The sequence below is a fragment of the Rhincodon typus genome, unplaced genomic scaffold (genome assembly GCF_021869965.1).
Source record: "Rhincodon typus isolate 14 unplaced genomic scaffold, sRhiTyp1.1 hic_rhity00001813, whole genome shotgun sequence".
NCBI classification, from domain to species: domain Eukaryota; kingdom Metazoa; phylum Chordata; class Chondrichthyes; order Orectolobiformes; family Rhincodontidae; genus Rhincodon; species Rhincodon typus.
Genome location: NW_025967451.1, coordinates 1 through 24,594, shown reverse-complemented (window position 1 = coordinate 24,594; position 24,594 = coordinate 1). Strand labels below are relative to the sequence as shown.

The 24,594-nt window shown below is 43.2% G+C and overlaps 1 protein-coding gene across 1 annotated transcript; it reads right to left on the bottom strand.

Annotated features, from left to right (window-relative positions):
• Window positions 1–838: 838 nt before the first annotated feature.
• On the bottom strand, window positions 839–18,010 carry LOC109919784 (protein SSXT-like). Its single transcript, XM_048592794.1, has 7 exons — window positions 17,864–18,010; window positions 15,998–16,115; window positions 14,911–15,123; window positions 10,623–10,724; window positions 9,079–9,195; window positions 5,663–5,790; window positions 839–1,076 (listed from the first exon to the last, which is right to left on the bottom strand). The coding sequence occupies exons 1-7, from the start codon at window positions 17,993–17,995 to the stop codon at window positions 1,050–1,052; spliced, it is 837 nt and encodes a 278-aa protein (XP_048448751.1). The 5' UTR covers window positions 17,996–18,010; the 3' UTR covers window positions 839–1,049.
• Window positions 18,011–24,594: the final 6,584 nt, after the last annotated feature.

Here is a 24,594-nt window from a genome sequence, read left to right as displayed (position 1 = left end):
TAATAGTCTACCAGCTACTGCAGTAGGATATAAACCTACGCTCCCGTGCTAGTCCACTATCACTCCACCATCATCACCTGAGTAGTCCAGAAGCCGAGGTTAATGCTCTGGGGATAGGGGTTTGAATCCAATTAATAAAAAGTCTACAATTAAAAGCAAGTCTAATGATGACCAGGTAACAGCTGTCACCGTTATAAAAACTCATTTGGTTCATTAATGTTCTTTATGGTAGGAAATCTGCCGTTCTTACCCGGTTTGGCCTATGTGACTCCAGAACCACAGCATTTCACTACCCTCTGAAATTGCTCAGCAAGCCCATGCAATAAGAGATGGACAACAAATGCTTGCTTAGCCTGTGACACCCACATCCTATAAAAGAAAAACAAAAAATAAAATTGGAGGGGCAAATTTTGGGGGCAATAGGGAAAGGGCAGTAGAGTAGCACTAACTGGCTTATTCAATAATAAAGCCTGCATGGGCATAATGGGCAGAACCAGATGCTTCCATTCTGAAGGGTTGCTGATCCTCCGAGTGACAACAATTTGAGAAATGGAACCAGCAGCTACTGGCAGCATAGCAATGTCCAGTCACAAAGAGCAGCCGCAAGGGGCAGGTCATGGTTGGTGTTGGTACCAGTACCAAAAGATAAACAAAATCAAATACAAAGTGGAACTTCCCACCTTATCATTAGGATGGACAGCAAGGAGGATGAGAGAGAAGACGGAATATATGGAATTAAATTCCACTAAAGGTCAGGGTCTTCAGGAGAGATTAGTAAAGGTTTGAGGGCAGTTCATAAGCTCCCAAACAATAACAGATCTGTATTGGTGCATGAAAGTTAGTGTTAATTGTTTGGCCTGGGTTTACTGTACCTTCCTTGTGGATCACAGGTGATAGCATGTAGAAATATTTTCAAAACAATTCAGTAAAATCACAATATGAATTCTGTTTGCAAAAACAAGAAAGAAGTTAAACTTGTGTGTGCAGAATACAAGTGTCCACAATATGAAGCAGTCCATTGGCAGTTTCAATGTTCACATCTTGGACTGTTACTGAAAGCCCCCGTACTGAGCTGCCTGCAAAAGGACAAGAGAGACACGTTAAGCATTAAAAACACTTCAGTGGGTTTAGCGTGGTGAATAACTAAGCTTCTGCTAGAATATTCCTCTCACTGGACAAACTTGCTACAGAAACCTTGACCAAATGGCCAAACTTTATGCTCAAGTCTAGACAGTGAGGGTCAATGTGTCATTCAACCACAAGCAGCATTGCATCAAGCCTATTCTTTACACGTGTACACATGTGGACAGGGACATACTTACAATATCACTCCCCATATCTCAGTGTTGCCGGTGAAGCGTTGGTGAAGTGTCCCGTTTGTTGTTTATATGCCTCAGTTTGTACACAGGGTCTAATTCAATGTGTTTGTTGATGGAGTTCTGGTTAGAATACCAGGCCTCCAGGAATTCCCTGGTATGTCTCTGTTTGGCTTGTGCGATTATGGATGTGTTGTCCCAGTTGAATTTGTGTCCCTCAGTGTCTGTGTGTACTGAGACCAGTGAGAATTGGTCGTGTCTCTTGGTGGCTAGTTGGTGTTCATGTATCCGTATTGTCAGTTTTCTTCCAGTTTGGCCTATGTAGTGTTTCTCACAGTCCTTACGTGGTATTTTATACATTACACCAGCTTTGTTGCTTTTGGGTATGGGATCCATTACGTTCGTCAGTAGCTGTTATAGGGTGGTTGTTGGTTTGTGGGCTTCTCTGATACCTAGGGGCACGCCCCCCATCTCTATTTATTTCAGAGCCCCCTTCCCCTCCCCCATTTCTGAAGAAGGGTCCCGACCCAAAATGTCAGCTTTCCTGCTCCTCTGTTGCTGCCTGACCTGCTGTGTTCCTCCAGCTCCACACTGTGTTATCTCAGACTCCAGCATCGGCAGTTCTTACTATATCCATAATAGCACAAGCCAAACAGAGACATACCAGGCAATTCCTGGAGGCCTGGTATTCTAACTGGAACTCCATCAACAAACACATTGAGAATTAGGCCCTGTGCACAAGCCACTGAGAAACAGAACCTGAGGTAATACTAACTACCCGAGCAAACTAAGGCATATAAATAACAAGCGGGACAGAACATTGACACCTCACCAGAGGCGCACTGATGTTACTTAACAGGGCGACGAAATGTTTGCAACCAAATCCACTGCTTGGCGAGCACGTCTACAACCCGAGCTACAAGTCTTCTCAAAAACTCTGAAGGACAATACTGGCAGCTCAATGTTCCAGGTTTTCGATGAAAAAGGAGCAATAGAAAGGGAGGCAAGAGAGGAATCAGACTGGTGTTTTCGATTAAGGAAAACATTGACGGGATATTTCTGAGGGATCATCCAGTGAAGCTATACGGGTAGAACTTAGAAACAAGAAAGGGATGATCACCTTGATGAAATTGAATTGTAGGTCCCCCAAAGGTCAGAGGGAAACTGAGGAGCAATTATGCAGAGAACTCTCGGATATATATAAGAATAATAGGGTTGGAATAGTAGGGGATTTTAATTTTCTGAACTTTGACAGGACTGCCATCTTATTAAGGGCTTGGATGGTGAGTAATTTGTTAAATGTGTTCAAGATAACTTTTTTAAAAAATCAATATGTAAAATGTACCCACTACAGAAGGAGCAAAACATGACCTTCTCTTGGGAAATAAGGCAGGGCAGGTGACTGAAGTATTAGTAGCGGAACACTTCAGAACCAGAAATCATAATTATATTAATTTTAAAATAGCTATGATAAAAAGATAGGCCTTCCATAAAAGTAAAAGTTCTTAATTGGAGTAAGGCAAATCTTAATGGTATGTAACAAGAACTTCCAAAAGTTGACTAGATTGCTTGCAGGTAAGGGACAACTGACAAGTGGGAGGCTTTCAAAAGTGTGATAACAAGAGTTCAGAGGCATTATGTTCCTGTTAGAGTGAAAGGGAAGGCGGGTAAAAGTAGGCAACAATTAATGAATAAAGATGTTGAGGTTCTGGTCAAGAATAAGGAAGAGTTATATATTAGATATAGACAACTGGGATCAAATGAATGCAGATACTATAGTGACTTTTAAAGGGTGTCTTGACAAATACGAATAGGACGGGAATAGAGGGATACAGTCCTCGGAAGGGTAGGGGTTCTGGTTGTGAGGGGCAGCATGTCAATGCAGGCTTAGAGGGCCGAAGGGCCTGTTCCTGTGCTGTAATGTTCTTTGTTCTTTGCCTTGAGGAGTGTAAAGGGTGTAGGGGTATTCTTAAGGGGGAAATCAAGAGGACAAAAAGGTGATAAGATAGCTGTGGCAGATAAGGTTAAGGATAATCCACAGAGATTCTATAAGTACATTAAGAGCAAAAGTGCAACTAGAGAGAGAATAGGGCCTCTTAAAGATCAATGTGGTCATCTATGCGTTGAACCTCAGGAGATGGGAGAGATACTAAATGAATATTTCGCATCAGTTTTTACTGTGGAGAAAGAAATGGAGGCTAGAGAATTCGGAGAAATAAATATTGATGTTTTTAAAACAGTTCGTGTTACAGAAGACGAGGTGCTAGAGGTCTTAGCAAACAAAGTTGGATATATCTCCGGGACCTGATCAAGTGTATCCCAGGACATTGTAGGAAGTTTGGGAAGAAATTGAGGAGCCCCTAGCAGAGATATTTGCATCATCTATGACCACGGGTGAGGTGCCAGAAGACTCAAGGATGGCTAATGTTGTGCCTTTACTTAAGAAAGACTGTAAGGTGAAGTCTGGAAACTATAGTCCCGAGTCTGACATCAGTGGTGGATAATTTGTTGGAGGTGATTCTGAAATATAGGATTTGCATGCATTTGGAGGGGCAAGGGCTGATTAGGGATAGTCAGCATAGCTTTGTTCAAGGGAAATAATGTCTCACAAACTTGATTGACTTTTTTGAGAACGTAACCAAAACGATTGATCTGGGCAGAGCGGTCAACATTGTTTACATGGGCTTCAGTAAAACCTTTGACAAGGTACCATGTGTTATACTACTTAGTAAAATTAGATTACATGGGATTAGGATGAACTTGCCAAATGGATCCTAAATTGGCTTAATGGTAGGAGACAGAGGGTGGTGGTGGGGGGTTGTTTTTTGGACTGGAGGCCTGTCAACAGCGGTGTTCCACAAGGATCGGTGCTGGGTCCACTTTTGTTTGTCATTTATATAAACAATTTGGATGAGAATTTTAGGAGGCATGGTAAGTAAGTTTGCAGGTGACACCAGAATTAGTGGTATAGTGGACAGCGAAGATGATTGTCCAAGATCATGAAGAGATCTTGATCAATTGGGTCTATGGGCTGAGGAGTGGCAGATGCAGTTTAATTTGGATAAATGAGAGGTATTGCATTTTATTAAACAAACAAGGGCAGGACTTATACAATTAACGGTAGGGCCCTGGGTAGAGATGTAGAACAGAGACACCTAGGTGTTCAGGTACACAATTCATTGAATTTTATATCAGAGGGAGACAGGGTGGTTAAAGCAACATTTAGCACGCTTGTCTTCATTGCTCAGGCCTTCGAGTCTCGAAGTTGGGATGTTATGTTGAGGTTGTACAGGAGTTTGGTGAGGCCTCTTCTGGCGTAGTGTCCAGTCTGGTCACCCTGCTATAGGAAGGACATTATTAAATTGGAGACAGTTCAGAAAAGATTTACCAGGATGTTGCTGGGAATGGAAGGTCCATGTGACACAGCATGGTGGGCTGAAGGGTCTATTCCTGTGTTATACTGTTCTATGTTCTATCTACTGTGAACAGCCACTAGAATCTACAAAGCATACAGCAGCACTAGAGACTGCAGAGGTTACACATACCAGGAAAAGATAGTCAGAGGTTCATTCCTCAAGAGAGAGGTAAGATTGAGGGGGAGACTTTGTTAAAAATTATTTTACACATTTATTGTCCATCTCTAATTACCCTGGAGATGGCGATGATGAGCCACCTTCCTGAACTAGTGCAATCCATGTAGTGTGGATACACCCGAAGTGCCATTAGGATGGGATTCCCTGAGCAGATTACAAAGACACTTGATAAGCTAGATAGAAAAGATCTTTCCACTTGTGATAATAAATATAAATATATAAATAAATATAAGATAGTCACTAATTCAAAGTTGACTCATTGTCTTGCTAGCATTCTGGGATGATGGTCATAGAATCCATATTATCCCTACATTGCAGAAAGCGGCCATTTGGCCCACCGAGTCTGCACTGACCTTCAAACAGCATCCCACCCCGACCGAGCCCCCTACCTGATCCCCGTATTTATCATGGCTAATCCACCTAGCCTACACATTCCTGGACACTTTGGGCAATTTAGCATATCCAATCCACCTAACCTGCACGTCTTTGGACTGTGGAAGGAAACTGGAGCACTTGGAGAAAACCCACGCAGATGCAAGGAGAAGGTGCAAACCCCACACAGACAGTCACCTAAGGCTGGAATCGAACCTGGGTCATTGGTTAGGTAGCAGTGCTAACCACTGAGCCACCATGCCACCTGCAGTAGGAGTCACAAGACAAGGTAATAGGGTTTTGGTTAAATGTACATTATCCCTTGCTTCCGAATATAGCTGACAGAATCAGGATAAACTGCAGAATAGTTTCTTGCCATACCTGATTATACTGGAATGCCTGTTGCTGCGCTGGGTTGGGAGCAGGTTGCTGAGGTCTATAGGCAACGTACTGTTGCCCTGGATCCTGCTGGAAGTTTCTGAACTGTCCTTGAGAATTTTGTGCAGAATCTGTTTAAAAAAAAAAAAGATAATTAATTGACAAAAAGATCCTGCTTAAGCACTGGGGACATAAAACTACACAATTGCTGACGTTAATTCTTTTGTTGTTCAGACTGACTCAGTCTCTATCAATTCACACTGTACTGGTACACTTCAACAAGCCAAGAGCACTTCATAACGGCACATCTTTCGAATGAGACATTAAACTCCCCTCTCGGATGACTACTACATGAGGTCCCACAATCAAAGGACAGCAGAGAGTTCTCTGTGATGTTTGCCTAATATTTATCCCTTGACCAACATCATGAATAGCACATCTCTCAATCGGCAGTTCAACTATCTCCGAGTGAGTTAAAACCCCACTGTGAAGCCTGAAGAAGGGTCCTGACCCAAAACGTTAACTTTCTTGCTCCTCTGATGCTGCCTGATTTGCTGTGTTCCTCCAGCTCCACACTGTTATCTCTGACTCCCAATCATTTTCACATTGCATTTTCTGCAAATTTTTGAGTGGAAATTAGCTAACACAATAAATGTATAACAAAACTGGCTCACTCAAAACATACATCATGGTCTGTCAAGTGTTTTAGGATGCCCTGAAATAGTGAAAGGCACTACAGAAATGAAAGCTTGTCTTCCCTATGAAGGAGGGGTGCATTGGCAAAACTGCAAGGTGGTCATCAAGTGAACTACCAGAGCCAGTCCAGCCAATTGTCAAATGTTACAGTCCAGATGAAGACTATTCAAACAGTTAACTGAAACAAAAAACCAGGAATTTTCTTGAAGAAAGTCTAAAGAGAGCACTGAAGAGAAGGATATAACCCAACAGGACAGGTGAGGCGGAAGAACTGAGGATCGAGACTGGAGAGAGGGGGCAGGAGTAGTAAAACAGTTGGAAGAGGTTCGGAAAGCTGAACCAAGTAGCGAGAAAATAGGATGAGGCCATCAGGGAGTGAGATGTGACAGGGACGGCAAATAAATTTAAAGGGAAATCTGGAGGCATTCCACAGCCAAAGATTTAATCAGCAAAAACAGAAATTTTTAAAAGGAGTGTTCAGTCCTCCGCCTGTGAATCACTGGATGTAACCATCATTAAACTGACTTGGTGAGGCTATAAAAATGTATTCAAAGAAGCAGATAGATAGCAAGTTTCAGTAAGAAAATTAAAACAAAGTGCTTTATTCCCTGTGATGCCTAAAATTCTGAATGCAGTTTTACACCGGTGTACATGCAGGAAAATTGCTGCACTCTAGTTTCAGGGTAGACCAGAAGAGAACTGAGACAGGCTGTAAACCACGTCAGGTCAACAACAAAAAGAAGTTAACAGATAATGTCTAAATGGATTATAGTGCAGAAAGGAGGAGGTTCAGAGACTAGAATTGCATAGGTAAACAGACTCTAACCAAGTGAAGCTTTCCTGCTCCATAAATCTTCCCCCTGTTGGGGTACTGAGTCACTGAGCCACTGAGCCAGTATTAAAGCACTAGTTGCCCCTCAAAATGCAGGTCCCTTTAAGGGTCAACCAGAACCCTTTTATACCCCACCTCACCCCCGTGATTTAACACCTCTGGAGCAGGTGGAACTTGAACTCAGGCCTCCCGGTCCAGCTGTATAGACATACCGAGATAACAAGGTGTAGAGCTGGATTAACACAGCAGGCCAAGCAGCAGAGGAGCAGGAAGGCTGACGTTTTGGGCCTAGACCCTTCTTCAGAAATGGGGGAGGGGAAGGGGGTTCTGAAATAAATAGGGAGAGAGGGGGAGGTGGATAGAAGGTGGATAGAGGAGAAGATAGGTGGAGAGGAGACAGACAGGTCAAAGAGGTGGGGATGGAGCCAGAAAGGGTGAGTGTAGGTGGGGAGTTAGGGAGGACGGACAGGTTAAGGGGACGGGATGAGGTTAGTAGGTAGGAGATGGGGGTGGGGCTTGAGGTGGGAGGAGGGACAGGTTAGGGAGGTGGGGACGAGCTGGGCTGGTTTTGGGATGCGGTAGGGGGGAGGGGAGATTTTGAAGCTTGTGAAGTCCACATTTGATACCATTGGGCTGCAGGGTTCCCAAGCGGAATATGAGTTGCTGCTCCTGCAACCAGCCCAGCTTGTCCCCGCCTCCCTAACCTGTCCTTCCTCCCACCTCAAGCCCCACCCCCATCTCCTACTTACTAACCTCAATCCGCCCCCTTGACCTGTCCATCCTCCCTGGACTGACCTATCTCCTCCCTACCTCCCCACCTACACTCACCTTTACTGGCTCCATCCCTGCCTCTTTGACCTGTCTGTTTCCTCTCCACCTATCCTCTCCTCTATCCCTCTTCTATCCGCCTCCCCCTCTCTCCCTATTTATTTCAGAACCCCCTTCCCCTCCCCCATTTCTGAAGAAGGGTCTAGGCCCGAAACATCAGCCTTCCTGCTCCTCTGATGCTGCTTGGCCTGCTGTGTTCATCCAGCTCTACACCTTGTTATCTCAGATTCTCCAGCATCTGCAGTTCCTACTATCTCTGTATAGACATACCGCTGTGCCACAAGAGGCCCCATGGGTCAACCAGAACTTTTATTAACCTGTTCAGAGATACATTTACACATCTCTGAAGCAGGTGGGACTTGAACTTGGGCCTCCCAGTGCAGGGGTAGGGACACCACCACTGCGCCACAGGAGGGCTCCATGGGTCAACGAGTAACAGCTCCTGAGTTAAGTGGGAGCACAAGGCTCATTAGGTGTGCTGGATTTTATTCTTTGCCATTGCAAATACTTGTGGGCCCTTATGTTGCAGTGGTAGTGTCCCTACCTCTGGGCAAGGAGACTCCAGAGGTGTGTCATCTCTGAACGAGTTGATTAAAAATATCAACACCAGGATTTACTGAAAACTATTTTTTATTCAATTACACTGCACTATTGAAGCCTCTGGTCCAAACCCTGGATGAATGAATATGGGAAATGGAATTCAATTGATGAATTAAACAAGCTGAGCTCTTTAGCAACTGGTAGTGTCCCTTCCTCAGAAGGTCTGGGTTGAAGTCCCAGATGTATCATAACAGGTTGATTTAAAAGATAGCATTGGGTTCTTCCTCAGTGGGGACTGGGGAAAAGGTTTAGAAGGGAAAATTGGAAAGTTGCTTAAGCTAAGCTATGGATTACCAATAAAACCCTTGTAAATCTCAAAGTCCTTTGCCGCTTAATTCAATATAGGGATATCCATCTGTTAAACATCTTCCGTTTTAATCACTGTCCCAGCACCCAAAGTATATCCTCCATATTACGATAAGACACAAGGGGTCTTGCTCCGATAGAAACTTCCAGAACTCACTAAATTCCTGAGGCGTGCTGGTCAGCGGCTGCTGTGTGGGATATTGCTGGTAGAAGTTCTGCTGGTGGGAAGTGGAGTTCTGTGGGAACTGCCCTTGCTGTGGTCCATACCAGGTACCTGTGACAAGACAATCAATCCTAACGTTAGCTCTCTGTTAACTCATCACATAAATTTATTTCAGTTTAACATGAGATTTAATTCCCATGGTCAGGGACACTGATTCTTACTGGAATACAGGTCAAGGGTTGATGGCCACCCTCCTGATCTCAGCCATTTTATCATCCTGCATACATGGTGCGGTGTTAGATATTTCTCTGGCGTATGACACAGTGACCTTGAGTTCACATCGCACCAGAGCAGGTGGAGATTTGGATATGTCCAGTAAGAACTTCTCTCTCTGGGTCCATACCATCACCTGCAGAGCTTCTCACCCACAGCAGCCCAATAATATCACCTTGTTCACTTTGATATGCAGCTTTTGGAGATGTCGCCAGCACCTACGGAGTCAATTTCTGAGGAATAGCTTCACCACTCCCTCAGTCCATCCTGCTATCACAAGGATGAGGGAACATTCCCTCCACCTGAACCCTGGTGAGGTGAAAGCCAAGAGCACATTGTCCCTCTCAGCTGTCCTGCCCCCCGCACTTCACTGGACAGTGTGGAAACTTGGGAATCTGACTAAACCCTGTGCTTGACAACATAGCCTGGCACTCCCTCACTCAGACTACAGTTGCTTTAATCCTCATCCTTACTCTTGTATCTAACTCTCCACTGTACCTGTCCTGAGTGTGTTTGCTGGGGACATTACAGAAAGAATTTTACTCTGCATCTAACGCCATGTGGTACATGCCCGAGGAGCATTTGGTAGAGACAGCGTAGAGAGAGCTTCACTTTCCATTTAAAAGAAAAAGTGTAGAGGGAATTTTGCTCTATTTAGCACTGTGTTGTACATGTTCTAAGAATGCCCAATATTGATATCAGGGACCTGAAACGGCAAGTGTTCCGTTCCCAAACAGACATTCTTCACTTCGATGAACACAATACAGCCAGAGAGAATCAGTTCAATTTTTGGGTGTCAGTTTCCCTGCTGATCCAGTGGCCCTGTCTGTTGGGGAATCAGCTTCTGCTGTAAATATTACTCATTTTCCAGTAAAGGTGTAATATAAATTTAAGTTATTATTAAAAGATGCTGCAATCTCTGACTTAGTCATTCCTTATGCAAAACAAGCCATGCTCTATGCGAAGAAATTTGTCCAAACCCCTCACACAATTATTGATTTTAAATTAATAACCCCTCATTACATACTCCCCAGTTAGAGGAAATTGTCTTTCCTCATTTACTCCGTGAAGAATATTTGTAGTTTTAAAAACCTCTATTAAATTTTCTCTTAACTGTTGCTGCTCCAGTGGAAACATTCCCAATACTGACTGCCCTCCTACAGTCCACAACCACCTAAAGCCCACAGCTGGCATATCTAGCTAAGAGCTTTCACTCCTTGCACTTCAGTCCCCAAGCAAGCTTCTCTGACACAGAAATTTAGTACCTTCTGAATAAAGTTGTAGGTTCATTCCCTCTGCTGGAGCCTGCGTCTGGTTAAACTGGTTGTTGAAATATTCCCCCTGAGATGCCTGTGGCTGTGCAGGAGCTGATTGGTAAGAGACAGACATACATCAGTGACAAGTTCATTCCTCACCATCGTGAGCAATAACACTGGAGAGTTCAGGACTATAATCAGGAAGCACTTGTCACACACAGGTGATGAAAATATGAAACTTTTTCCCTCAAAAAGGATTTTTGGAGTCAAGGCTTCAAGACCAAAGATTGATAAAGACAGAGATTGAGCAAGGAGAATAAGGGAGAGAGAGCAAAGTGGGGTAAATGGAATTATGATGCAAACCAGCCTCAATCTAGGAGAAAGGTAAGGCTTGAGGGACCTCCTCCTGGTTTTAAAGTTGTGAAGCAATTTGATGGCGTTAGAAACTGCTTTCACTTTATGGCTGAATCCAGAATAAAGATGATCATTCTTATAAGAAAAACTCCAACAGATCAAATGCATCACGCATAAAGGCGAGTAGAATGTAGAACTTTGCACCATTTGGAGTGGTTGAAGCAGAGTGCATCACTGAATTTAAAGGGAGGCTGAATGTGTTTGATGAAGAAAGGGGTAGAGGGACAGATTGCAAGAGGCCAGTGGACTGGGCCACTTAGGCCAAATGTCCTGTGGATACTATGTAATAAACAGTCAATATTGACTAAGGGTCACGTTAAAAATGAGCACTTTGGGGAATGAAATACATCACTTGTCCGCATCTGCTCTTTGATGGAACTATCAGCTTGGCGAGATATTGAAAAATCTGTGCATCAGCAGTATAGGTCCATGATTTACAAATGTCTGACTTACAAACACTCGAACTAACAAATGCGATCCCATTCATACTTGTAACTTTAAAGATCCAGCATATGGACATTTTCAGTATGTATGAACAGCTGCTTTCCCTGGCCCTACATTGTGTTCAGACTTGCATACAATTTGAGTTGCCAATGGTCTCCATAACATAAAATGTTTGCAACCCAGGGACTGTCTGTACTCTAACAGCGTGGCTTAATTTACCCTCAACTTTATTTCCATAACTGCTATTTAAAAAGTTCAACTAAGGTCATCATTTCCAGGTCTAACATACACCTACAATACCACTCTGTTACTGCAGATGGTGGAGCTGAGCTGCTGACAGACCTGTACAGCACTAGCAGGAATGTCCTGAACTGCTAACCTGATCAGGTAGCCATGATGTGGAGGTGCCAGTGTTGGACAAGGTCAAAAATCACATGACACCCAGTTATAGTCCAACAGGTTTAACTGAGTACACAAGCTTTTGGAGCGTTTTGGAGGAAGTATCAAGACACAATTTATAAGTAAAAGACCAAAGGATTATACAATTGATGTGAATGTATTTAATAATCCTAAATTGGCTGAAGGCTGCCTGATTCCCTCCTGTTAAATCCTTAATCAGTTAGAAAGAGATGCTGGTTTCAATGGATTAATATGTAACTCTCCAAATTTCTTTCAAGTCAATGTCCTGAGATAACTAAAGGTTTTATCAATGAATACAAGAAGTGACATATCAGGTCATAAAACACCTTTTGGTGTGAGGCCTTGTTTAGAAACTGTCTGTGCTTTAACGTGGAGTCAGACTGGTTTTATTTCCAAAGCAGGAATTTAGAAAATGCCTCACTGTGTCCACAAATGGTGTGCTTTTTGAACACAATAGAGTGTATCGCGTGCACGTGCGCGAGGGAGAGGGATGAATGGACACTGCACAGATGAATGGACTCTGCACAGCAATCGCCAGACAGGGATGTTCCCTCCCAATGGGGCAACACTTCAGTGCTCAAGGGCATTAGGCCTCGGATCTTCGGGTAAACACCCTCCAAGGCGGACTTCGGGATACACAACAACGCAGAGTCACTGAGCAGAGGCTGATTGGGAAGTTCGGTTCCTATGAGGACGGCCTCAACCGGGATCTTGGGTTCATATCACACTATACTACACACGCACACACACACGAATCTATGGGGTAAATTTGTATTTGCAGATACACTCTATTTTGTTCAAAAAGCACACAATTTGTGGGTACAGTCAGACAGTGAGGCATTTTCTAAATTCCTGCTTTAGAAATAAAACCAGTCTGACTCCACATTAAAGCATAGACAGTTTCTAAACAAGGCCTCACACCAAAAGGTGTTCTGACCTGAGACGTCACCTCTTGTATTCATTGATAAAACCTTTAGTTATCTCAGGACATTGACTTGAAAGAAATTTGGAGAGTTACATATTAATCAATTGAAACCTGCATCTCCTTTCTAACTGATTAAGAATTTAACAGGAGGGAATCAGGCAGCCTTCAGCCAATTTAGGATTATTAAATACATTCACATCAGTTGTATAATCCTTTGGTCTTTTACTTATAAATTCTGTGTCTTGATACTTCCTCCAAAACGATCCAAAAGCTCATGTGTTCAGTTAAACCTGTTGGACCATTACTGGGTGTCATGTGATTTTTGACCTTAACCTGACCACAGCTTTTAAACCCTGTTGTTCCATCCCAACACTGACCAAATTTTTAAAACAGAAATTCCACACCCTGCCCCAACACTCACTGAGGCATACTTCCCTGGCTATTGGAAAAGTCCTCACTTTTTATTGAGGGGCGTGGAAGACAAAGGGGAGGAAGAATAAGACCATAAGAAATAGGGAGAGGAGTAGGCCAGTCAGCCCCTCGGGCCTACCCGACCATTCAGTAGGATCATGGCTGATCCAACACTCTTTACATCCACTTTTCTGCCCTTTCCAATGCTCAGCTGTGTGAAGCCTTGTTCAGTTCCCTGCACTGCACCTCAGGAAAGAATTACTGGCCTTGCAGAGGGTGCAGTGCAGATTAACAAAACTACTGAGAATCATAAGATCTGATCAGATTGGCTTGTTGGCATTCTGTTGAATTTGGACCCTGATATAACTGAGGGCTTAAAATGTTCAAAGCTAAATATAGAAAAACCATTTCGTCCGGTGGACAAATCCACAATAAGAGGGTGAGATCTGCAAAATAACAATAAAACTGATTTCAATCCAGAACAGAAGTACAAAATTTGGAATTATGTCACTGAAAAGGGTTTCCCAAGGGTTCAAGATCAAGAAAGACCTGAAACGCTAAATGGTATCCAGGATAACTGGGGTTAAACTGCTCCTATCTCAGTCAAACACAGACTCGCTGCCCAAGCTCTCTCTCAGGTAGAGTAAACACCAAGTGCAGTGCAGTGTTTCTGCACTTTCATCAACTGGAGCACAACCCTGCCACGGTAGCTGGAAAATATGAACTCCGTATTATTTTAAAACTGAAAATAAAAATCTACTCTGGGTAAAAGTGTCTTTGAAGTTGTCGACTGTCAAATAAACCCTACTAGTTCACCAACATGCTTTAGGGAAGGCAATCTGCAGTCTTTACCTGGTCTGTGCTATAGGGGACTCCAGTTCAATACTGTCCCTAAGATACTCAATAGCAACATAATCTTCTCAAGTTCAATAATACAAACTCACGAAGCGCGACACCATCCAGGACAAAACAGCCCACTTAATTGGCACCACATCCACAAACATGCAGGCTCTCCCCACACTAGTAATCAGTAGCAGCAGTGTATACTATCTAATTCAAAGATCCTTAAACAGCATCTTCCAAACCCACGGCCAGTTCAATCAAGAAGGACAAGGGCAGCAGATACATATGAACTCCACCACCTGCAAGTTCCCCTCGAAGCCACTCATCATCCTGACTTGGAAATATATCGCTGTTCCTTCACTGTCACCGAGTCAAATTCCTGGAATTCCCTCTCTAAGGGCACTGTGGGTCTGCCTATAGCACACGGACTACAGCAGTTCAAGAAGGCAGCTCAGCACCACCTTCTCAAGAGGGTAACTAGGAACTGACAATAAATGTGGGGCCCAGCCAGTGATGTCCACACACCATGAATAAAATAAACGGGCAATAAATGCCAGCCCTGCCAAGGACACCCACACCCAGAGAATGAATATATAGATAAAATAAACTGCACCTCTATAATAAAGCCAGATTGGGCAGGGAAGGGACAATCCATGCAAGAACAGATGGTATGGAAAATGATGGTGGAGTTTGGGGGCGGGGGGGGTGTAGAGAAGACAGACAGAGACAGAGAGAGAGAATGGATGCTGACAGTCTTATGTCATGTTCGGGGAGAAGGAACATTGAACAAACTGCACCTTGCCGAGATAGACAGGTTGTGTGACCTATGGTATGCTATACCTGGGTTCTGCTGGACCACAGGCTGCAAGTGAGTGCCCAGGGGCTGTCCAAGACTCATTCCCATCTGCTCCTGGGCTGGCAAATTCTGTGGCAGAGCCATCGATTGGTTGAAATTGCCCACGTTGCTGTGACTGCTGACAGGTAAGCCTATTGAGGGGTTTGATGTAACAGGCTGGCAATGAGGCTGTCCCTGGGGAAACGATGCTCCGACACCTGTTATTGGAGAGATAGAAAAGTTGAGAAGAGACAAACAATAGTGTTTTTCCATCACGGTGCAATGACTGCTGCTCCCCATGGGACTGGTGATTTCCTCAGGCATCTCCTGAACTCTCAACTCATCAAGCACATCACAACAAACAGCAGTGAGATTAAAATCTTCCATCCAGGTTTCAGTTTCAAGGCTTTGCGACTGGAGGAAGTGGCGAAGGCAATGAATAAAGGGATAGACAGCTACATGTACCTGGCACCACAATGGAGTGGTACCGGAGTGGGGAAAGAACGGTTTAGCTGGAAAAGAAAAGGAGACAGCTGAGCTACAACTTTAACCCACCAAGACAGGTGGCTTGGTCAACAGTATCGGTGCAGGCATGATATGACCCTGTTCCTGGATTAGCAAATCAGACAGCAGAGTTTACAGCTGAACAATTTGAGCATTTGAAATAAGTTGGAAGAAAAATCTGGAAAGCTGGTCTCATCAAATGGTTTACAAATGTCATTTAGACAATATCTGCATTTGTCTAGCACCGTGACAATCTCAGAACATCCCAAAGTGCTTTGCAGTCAATGAGATACTTTAGAAATTTAGTTACTGTTGTAAACTAAGATTTGTGGCTGTCGATTAGGGAAAAAAACCTATTCTTATCCAGCCTTGCCTGTACATGACTCCAGACTCAGACCAACATAGTAAATACCCAAAGAGCAGCCAGAGAATGGCAACCTTATTAGTATCGCAAGAACTAATAAGGACAGACATGAGTAGCACAGAATAAGGGTTCTTCACACCACTCCCAACTCTCATCTATTACCAAAACTCACTATATTCAAATAGTGACGCAATAATCAGAGAACAAAGCCACTTGTCCTTTACCTGCTATTTGATTAGTGTTTCCTGTCCCGGGAGGAGGGGTTCCACTCCCCATAGAGTCTGCAGTTCTCCCGACAGGCTCCATTCCCCCTGGCCCCATTGCCATTGGCTGACTGAGTGCCTCAAGGAGAGAAAGCAATTGGACAGTTAAAAATACAAAACCAGAACAGTGGCTTCAATCACAGCATCATAATAATTTCCCAGAAAGGAAGTCAGGCAGGGGACATTGTTGTTCTGATGGTGGACAGCAGATTCTTAGAATTAGATGGGTCAAATGGCCTCCTGGTCCTACAGATTTCACTGTAACCACTGAATGTCACATCCAGTCTGTGGCCTAGTCAGCAAACAGAATCAATATAAAAACTCACTGACAGAGAAAAGTCAGGCATTTGACATTAGAAATCGTAGACACTCCTTCAAACCAAACCATTTTGCCACATTTTTAAGTTGTTTTGAAGATAAAAATTCTATTCAAAACTAGCAACATCCTCCACTCAGTAACAAGTGAGGGAGGGAGGAAAGCAGCAAATCACCAGCAAGGTTCCCCTGCCAGATAGTGAACTCTCCAACTGATGTCCCCATGATCGTGCAAGAGACTGAGATCCAGTCAGCAGCCTCTGGAAAAATCCTAAGACAAAACAACATCACCAGCATACCAACATTACAAAGAAAAAGAGAGAATTCTGGAGAAAGAAAGACACTTGTCTCTTGAACAGCTGATAGAATAACATTGTTTTGTGAATTCAGGTTCCCATCCAGATCAAAAAGTTATTTTCTGACTGATTTGCTGCAAGTCACTAGCTAACTGACTAGGAGGAGAATTTTCTTTCTGCAGCAAGCTGTTGTGATCTAGAATGCATTGTCAGAAATTGCAGCGGAACCAGGTTCAATAGCAACTTTAAACAAGGAATTGACTAAATACCTTGGAGAGGAGGAATTTTCTGGTCCACAGGAATAGACCAGGGGCACGGGAATTAGCAAATCGCTCTGTCAAAGAGCAGACACAGACATCAGCTCTGGAATTCTGCCTCCAACATCCTTTGCTGATACTTGCCTTGTTGGTGTTCTGCCAGTAGATGCTGCTGGTGAACAACTGCACCTTCCCCCTACACACTTTCACACCCAACAACAGTCAAGCAGCCTTTCATACTGCCTCAATGGTGCTAATATGTCACGCGTTGAACACACAACCATTCTCAGCAAAACTCCAGTTTACACCTTCAGGTTCAAACAGGGCATGGAATTCAGGTAAAGGGAAATTGCTGGCACATTCCAAATACGTGCTGTGAATCATCAATATCAAGCCCTGATACACACTTGACCTGACACCAGCAAGAGAAGAATAAGGAAAAGGTTTTACATTCAATCCAGGAAGACTGAACATCCAAGTCCGTGCATACCCAACCCGGTCACAAATCTCTACCAACACATTATTCCTCTTCCTCAGTCTAAGTGCTCTCTGCTCACCACTGAATCTGATCCACAGCTCGTATGCACTCCATTCTATCATGGACTGTACCCCATGCTGACTGTGGCTGCAATAAATGGGAATGGGGTTGCCCAATGTTATTTCCAGAGTACAGAGTACAATCACCAAGGCTGAGTAGCAGAGAGCAGAAGATGGGTAAATATTCCCAACTCATTGCTATTTGGACTAAGTGAGTTTTAATGCAAAACATATAGGAGGAGGAGTCAGGTCAAGACCTCATGGTCAGGGACCACACAGTGATACATGGTACAGCACACAGTTCCGGCCAGGGAACATGTGGGACAGTGCACAGGTTAGAGTAGGGATGCCTACACCCATTTCCCAGGCCTGCAGTAAACACTACATTTCTCTCCGTTACTGAGATGTTCAGTGTCACTTACCACAGGTTGGGCACTGGGCACATTCTGGCTGGAGTCTGCTATCGTGGCCAGATAGATGAGGTTTCTGTGTAAGATCTGCTGATATCTGAGTAACACACAATGAGAAAAGATTATTGATTTGTTACCTCCCATTTTCCCCTCAAGGCACTAACTCATTTTAAGGGACAGTCCTATATGGATTGACAAGCCAAGTGTCTATGCCTTTGACAGTCTACTTAGCAGGGATAGGGTCACCACTTCTCAGCTACCTTCAACTCGCCTTCATATCCCAGCATAGGTTAAAGCTACTAATGCTCCAGGAATTCATGATTAATCCCACAGGCATTACTGACAGTAAAATCCTGGGAGACAAACATTGGGACGTTAAAGAAATGTTCACTCCATTCACTATTATTATTTGTTGATTATTTACCTTGGGAACTGGAATTTTGGTGAAGACACAGACTTCTTCTCAAAGCTGCACTCATCATGTTAAGGTTCAAAAGGAACAACAATCTGTATTCAGTGAATTTATGAATTTAACAATGTGTGCAATTGAGTTCAGTACTAACACCACCAGATCTTCCCAAATACGTGGTGTTGCCATGGGATTCTATTTAGCATTCAAACATTTTTAGCAGTTTCAGAAATGCATTCTCAATAGAATCACCCTAAATCTCCTAACCCTTGCATATTTTGAATGTGCAGATGATACATTTGACATATTGCAATTAACCTGATGTATTTTAATGTTATTCATTTTGGATTTTGAATTTAAACTAGTGTCACTAGTGTGCATCTGAAGGGGTTTAATGATAAACTTGAAAGTACTTTTTTTTGAAAACATGAAAACAGGAGTAGGCCATTAGCCCCTTGAGCCTGTTCCACCATTCAATGAGATCATGGATGATCGGAGGCTTAACTCCACATACCTGCCTTTGGCACACATCCCTTAAAACTTCTGCAGCCTGTGGTGATTTATTTTAAAATCAAGACTTCCTGGAGAGGAATGGGTTTTATTTACCTTGGGAGAACTTATCCACCAAACAAAGTAAACAGTGTACTATATAAAGCTTTCAGGTAGAAGTTTCGGAGATTGCTTTTTGGGCTTAGGGGGAAAACATGTAGCTTCTACTATCTCTGAAAATAAGCTTTTGGGTTTCAGTTAGGCAATTCTGACTGGTTCTTAGCTGAAACTGAATGCATTGCTCCTGAGAAAGGGATAAAGCATTTTTGAAATATTAACAAAATAAAGGATACCTCAGCATAACGAGTTTTGCTTAGAAATTCTTGACCTGAAAATTCTTTGGTTATAACCCTGAACAGGTTGTGCACAGCTGAGAAAGTCTAATCTCAGTTATATGACAAATCAAGTAAGAGGCTATCAGATTCTCATGACCAGGAATTGACGCCATAGTTAAATCAAATCCTATGTGGGATACAGAACGGTATTCGAGTATTGGAATGGGATGCCATTAGGATTAATGGGATTGTGCTATTACAGTGTTTTTCATAATATTTAAATCTCCAACCTTGCGGGCCTATGTCTCATTGAGAGACAACCTCATTTAAAAAAAAATACAAGGAAACAAAATATGATCTACTAAGCTAGATTTCAGCCTGGGATCTGAGTTGTCCAGTAATAACATCAACTGGGATTGTAACATTTGAACTTGCAGTCATTTAAATGGAGACGAGGCAAGCTCAACATGGGAATAACCGCTCAAAACAGGAATAACCACTCAACAATATTACTCAATTTTCAAAATGTTTGTCCTGCTGTTTAAATCCCTTCAAAGCTTTGCTTTCTTGAATCCTGTAATCCTCAAGGTCTATCTTCCAATTCTGGTATCTAGTGCATCCATGATTTTAATTAGTTAAACAGTGGTGGTTTTGCTGTCAATTCCTTAAGCTCTAAGCTCTGGTATTCTATTGCAAAACCTCCCTGTCTCACTCTCCTCCTTCAGGACCTCCCTTGAAACCTAACAAGTTTCCCTAATACCTCCTTGGCTCAATCTAAAATATTGTTTGATGATACACCTATAAAGTCCCCTAAAGGAGTGTAGCTATCTTACTAAGGCAGGATATAAATGCAAATTGGTTTTGGACAGTATCATATTCTTAATCAGATAATGATGATAGGTGCCCTTATGGTTCTGGGACTGGACTATGGCCTCAGGGGTTGGATCCCAGCTCTATTGCAAACAGCAGCAAACATGTCATGGAAGCAGGCTGGGGGCAGGGCAGCAAGACTGACTGAGTGATCACTCTCTCCCCTCCACTTTTACCATCACCACTGACAAAATATTAGTGAGTATGGGTGAGACAGATAGGAGGGAAACATGACGCCTTGAAACCCAGGTTCCAGCAGCACGGAGACAAAAGTTTTTGGAGGAAATCTATTTCATAAACTTGCCAGACAAGAATGAAGAGTGAAACTTGCTGTGCAGCAAACACAAACAATGATATCACTTGTGTGTGCTGGCATCATGTTACTGTCAAGTCCAGACACATCCAGAACAAAGCTTGTATTGTCCATGAGACATCAACTTTTTCTGAAGAAGGGTCTAGGCCCGAAACATCAGCCTTCCGGCTCCTCTGATGCTGCTTGGCCTGCTGTGTTCATCCAGCTCTACACCTTGTTATCTCTAGCATCACAAAGCAAGTTCCTCTCAACATGGTCCTCACTGTTCACTCCCCAGGCCAGGCACAGCGTGGGTTAGATACAGAGTAAAGCTGCATGTTCATGCTAACCCATAACTACCAATGACATTAGCAAGGAGCAGTCAGGTTGACACTATTGGGTTGCCCTCAGGACAATAGTATTGGACAGAAAAAGAAGCCACTGCTGTAAATACTCTGTTCCATTCTGACCTGTGTTCACAGTCCACGTGAAACTGACCCTGCCTGAGCATAGACAGCAGCTGCATGAAGGTAAAGGAAATATGATACATCAAATCCACAGTGACAGAAGATAGAAGGCGTAGGGTCAAAAGTAGGCCAATCAGTCCATTGAGTCTGCTCCACCATTCGATGAGATCAGGGCTGATCTGATTATCCTCAACTACCCTTTTCCACCTTCCTGCCTTTGGCCAGAGTGGTCTAGGGGAGGTGGTGGTAAGACAGTAATGTCACTGGACTGGTAATCCAAAACTCCAGTCTAAAACTTAGGAACATGGTCTTGAATCTCACCATGGCAGATGGTGAGATTAGAATTCAGTAAAAATCTGGAATCAAAATGTCATGCTAAATTGCCCAGAGTGCCTAAGGATGTTCAGGCTAGGTAGGTTAGCCATGGGCAATGCAGGGTTACAGGGTAGCAGTGTGGGTCTGGTGGGATGCTCTTTGGAGGTTTGGTGTGGATTCAATGTGCCAAATGGCCTGCTTCCACACTGTAGGGATCGCATAAAAAGCTAACGTAGGACAGAGACTGGAATTCTGTCGAGGAACCCATCTTCTGCCCCAACTGCCAATGCATTTCCACACAAGACACAACTCAGGAATGAGAAGGAATATGACCTGTTTGCCTGAATGGGTGCAGCTCCAACAACACAAGAAGCTTGGCACCACCTGGGACATCTGACACTAAGTATCCTGCATGACTGGCACCCAATCGACCACCTTTAACTCACTGCCTCCACCATCAACACAGTGTATGCCATCTACAAGATGCAATGCAGTAACTCACCAAGGCTCCATTAAAAATATCCTCCAAACCCACGACCTCTACCACTGAATGGGCAAACTGCAGGTGTAGGGAACACTGTCACCTGAAAGCTTCCTCTAAGTACCCATCATCCTGACCTGGAACTATATCACCATTCCTTCATTACTGCTGGACCAAATGTCCCGGAGTTAACTCCGTAGCAGCACTAAGGGTAAGCCTGCCCAAGATTGAGAGAGACAGCTCATCACCATCTTCTCCAGGACAATTAGGTATGGGTAAGAAGAACTGTCCTAGATGCTCATTGCCTGGGTGAATTTTTAAATGAGCATGGAGAAACAGAGTTAAGTGTCTGAAAGAGGAGTGTTTGCCTCGCTGACTGTAGATTGAAAAATAAGGAGCCGAGTGAACAAAAGAGAGCAATTGGAGGTTGGCAGGCGAAGTAGCGCAGGCTTTCAAGTGGAAAGAAATGGCGAGTACAAGGTCAGGAGGAATACAACCGAAGACGGAAATGCCTCTCATTGAAAGGGTGCATTCTACCAGAACAAGAGAAGAGAAGCTGGAAATTAATGGGGACTGAAAGGGAGAGTGGGAGGTGTGGGATAGTAAAGATGACAAGAGTAGTGTCTGAGTAGTTCCAAGGGTTATACTTTCTGCTCCAAGTTAGAAGGTCACCTGTCCAAGCCCGACTCTAGAGACCTGAGCCCATAATTTTGGCCAATACTCTACAGCAGCACTGGTGTCCAGTATTGTGAGACAAGCTGTCTATCAACTACATGTTCAGTGGAGACCTGGCTGCCCCCACAGATAGACATTAAAAAAAAATTCCACTGTCAGTATTTCAAAGAGCTGCTATGGAATTCTGCCTAGTGTCCTGACCAATATTTATTTCTCAACCAACATTGCTAAAACAGAATATCTGTAATTATCACATTGCTGTTTGAGGGAATTTGCTGAGTACAAATCAGCTGGTGCATTTCCAACATTGTAACTTGGACTACGCTTTAGGAGCGCTTCACTGGTTGCAAAGCATGGCATTATGTAACTGCTGTCTTAAAGCCGGTGTTGTTCACTTAGTGTTGCAAGTGTGGGTGGACAATTAACATAAATTGATGAATTAGAGGTACTTCCATTTTGGAACCCAGAAATCTGCCTCGGGAAAGCAACCAACACAATCAAAGACCCTTCCTATCCCAGTTATACTCCCTTCCAACCTTCCAAATTCAGGTAGAATTTGAATACACATACAAACAGATTCAAGAACAGCTTCTTCCCAACGTTTTTAAGACTTTTGAATGGACCTCTCAAATGTTAATTCTGATCTCTCTCTCTGCATCTTCTCTGTGGCTGTAACACTATATTCTGCACACTGTTCTGCTACCTTGATGCACTATGTATGGTACAATCTGCCCATATAGAATCCAAAACAATACTTTTCACTGTATCTCAGTACATGTGACAATAATAAATCTGGGCTAACCTTCTAACTAATTCTCCCAGTAACGCCCCTCCACCCATCTCTGATAAACTGCCATCGTGCAGCCTTTCGATTGCCAGTTTAGTGAAACCTGCTGGATCTCATATATTCAGATAAGCCACATTAATTATATGTCAATCCTCAAGGAAGGAACATGGATCCGCTTGGTTTAAAGGGCATTCTAATTCTGAGTCACAGAGGTATAAGGGCGATTTGATTTTCAGTGTTCTGAGGCAAAGACTTGTAAAATATCCAAATGTATCTACATTTTGAAGAAATCATGATTTGGGCTTGAATTCCACTACTGAAAGATCAGAATCCATCTTTTGATGTCAAGGCTTGGAGGACACAGAAGAGATTTATTAGAAGAATGGTACTAGTGATGAGAAACGTTAACTTTATGGAGGATTTGCAAGTGGGATTGCTCTTCTCAGAGTAATGAAGGTTAAGTGGAGATTTAACAAGAGATATTCATACTCAAACTGTATTGATAGCTTGATTTTAGTGATCTGACTGTTAGTAATCTGAGATTTAAGGTAACTGGCATAAAAAGGATGTTAGTTTTTGTTTGAAAAGCACAAGGTTTTGATCTAGAATTCACTACACTAAAGGATGGTAAAGCAGATTTAATTGTAACTTTCAAGGTGTAAAGACATATTTCTTTGTGTGTCTATATTTTGATTGTGGACTGAAATTGGAAAAAGACGGTTTTAAAACCAAGGACAATGGAAGGAATTGCTGTACTTTTAAAAAGCAAGTTACTGAACCTCACTGCAAATTGTATTTACACCACTGCTCTGTTCAAGCAGCAGTGGGGGCTGCTATTTGTAGTTGGGCCAACACTGGAAGGGATACGTATACATTGAGGTTCTGTCCACAACATATTGTTGATTGGATTTTGGGGTTGTGACCAGCTGTGGATGACAAAACCCATCAGCCTGACAACAACAAACGGATTTGAGCCTGGGCAGCTGAACAGCTTGTGGGTGGGTACAATACTTCGGACTGTTGCAAGGCCAGATGGTGTGGCTTTCTCCCCAGCTAAATACCTAATGACAGTTTATTGTCCCTCAATAATGGCTGTAAGCCATGGCCTTCAACCACTAACTAAGATACTTTGCAGTTAATCAATCATCTGTGCCTCCTTGCAAAGTGAGAAAAACCTGAAGAAGACTGAAGATCAGAATACCCTGGCAAATGATCATCTCAGTAAACCCTGTGCACTGGCATCACTGAACTGCTTCCCCAGTTCTTTATTAGCCTTCCACCCATAACACCACCATTTTTTTAAAATCTGTGTGTGCATGGGGGGGGTTTTAGAAGGGTGTTCAGAGTTTCAACAGTTCATAGTTGTTTACCTGTGGTTAGAATTGTGTGTGGAGAGCCACACATCAACAGAAATCATCTGAAGTTGGTAACGTCATAATCCAAAAAAGTAAATAATGAAATTTAAAACAGGGTATGAAAGTTTCCTTCATAGACCCTGACCAAGGGATGTCCCACAATTAACCAAAACCAAACATCACAAACCTTTGGAGAACCCACAGCAACTTTAATATTCCATCCCCGAAACATTTCCTCCACTTGCACATTACTATTTGAACAATCCGT

Excerpts from the sequence above, each read along its gene's own strand:
- LOC109919784 (XM_048592794.1), bottom strand. The coding sequence starts at position 17,995 with ATGGGAGGTAACAAATCAATAATCTTTTCTCATTGTGTGTTACTCAGA. Across the intron at positions 9,196-10,622 it reads CCTACAACTTTATTCAGAAG|GTACCTGGTATGGACCACAG; the intron begins GTACTAAATTTC and ends GTCTTGTCACAG. Across the intron at positions 5,791-9,078 it reads CAGCACGCCTCAGGAATTTA|ATTCTGCACAAAATTCTCAA; the intron begins GTGAGTTCTGGA and ends TTTTTTAAACAG.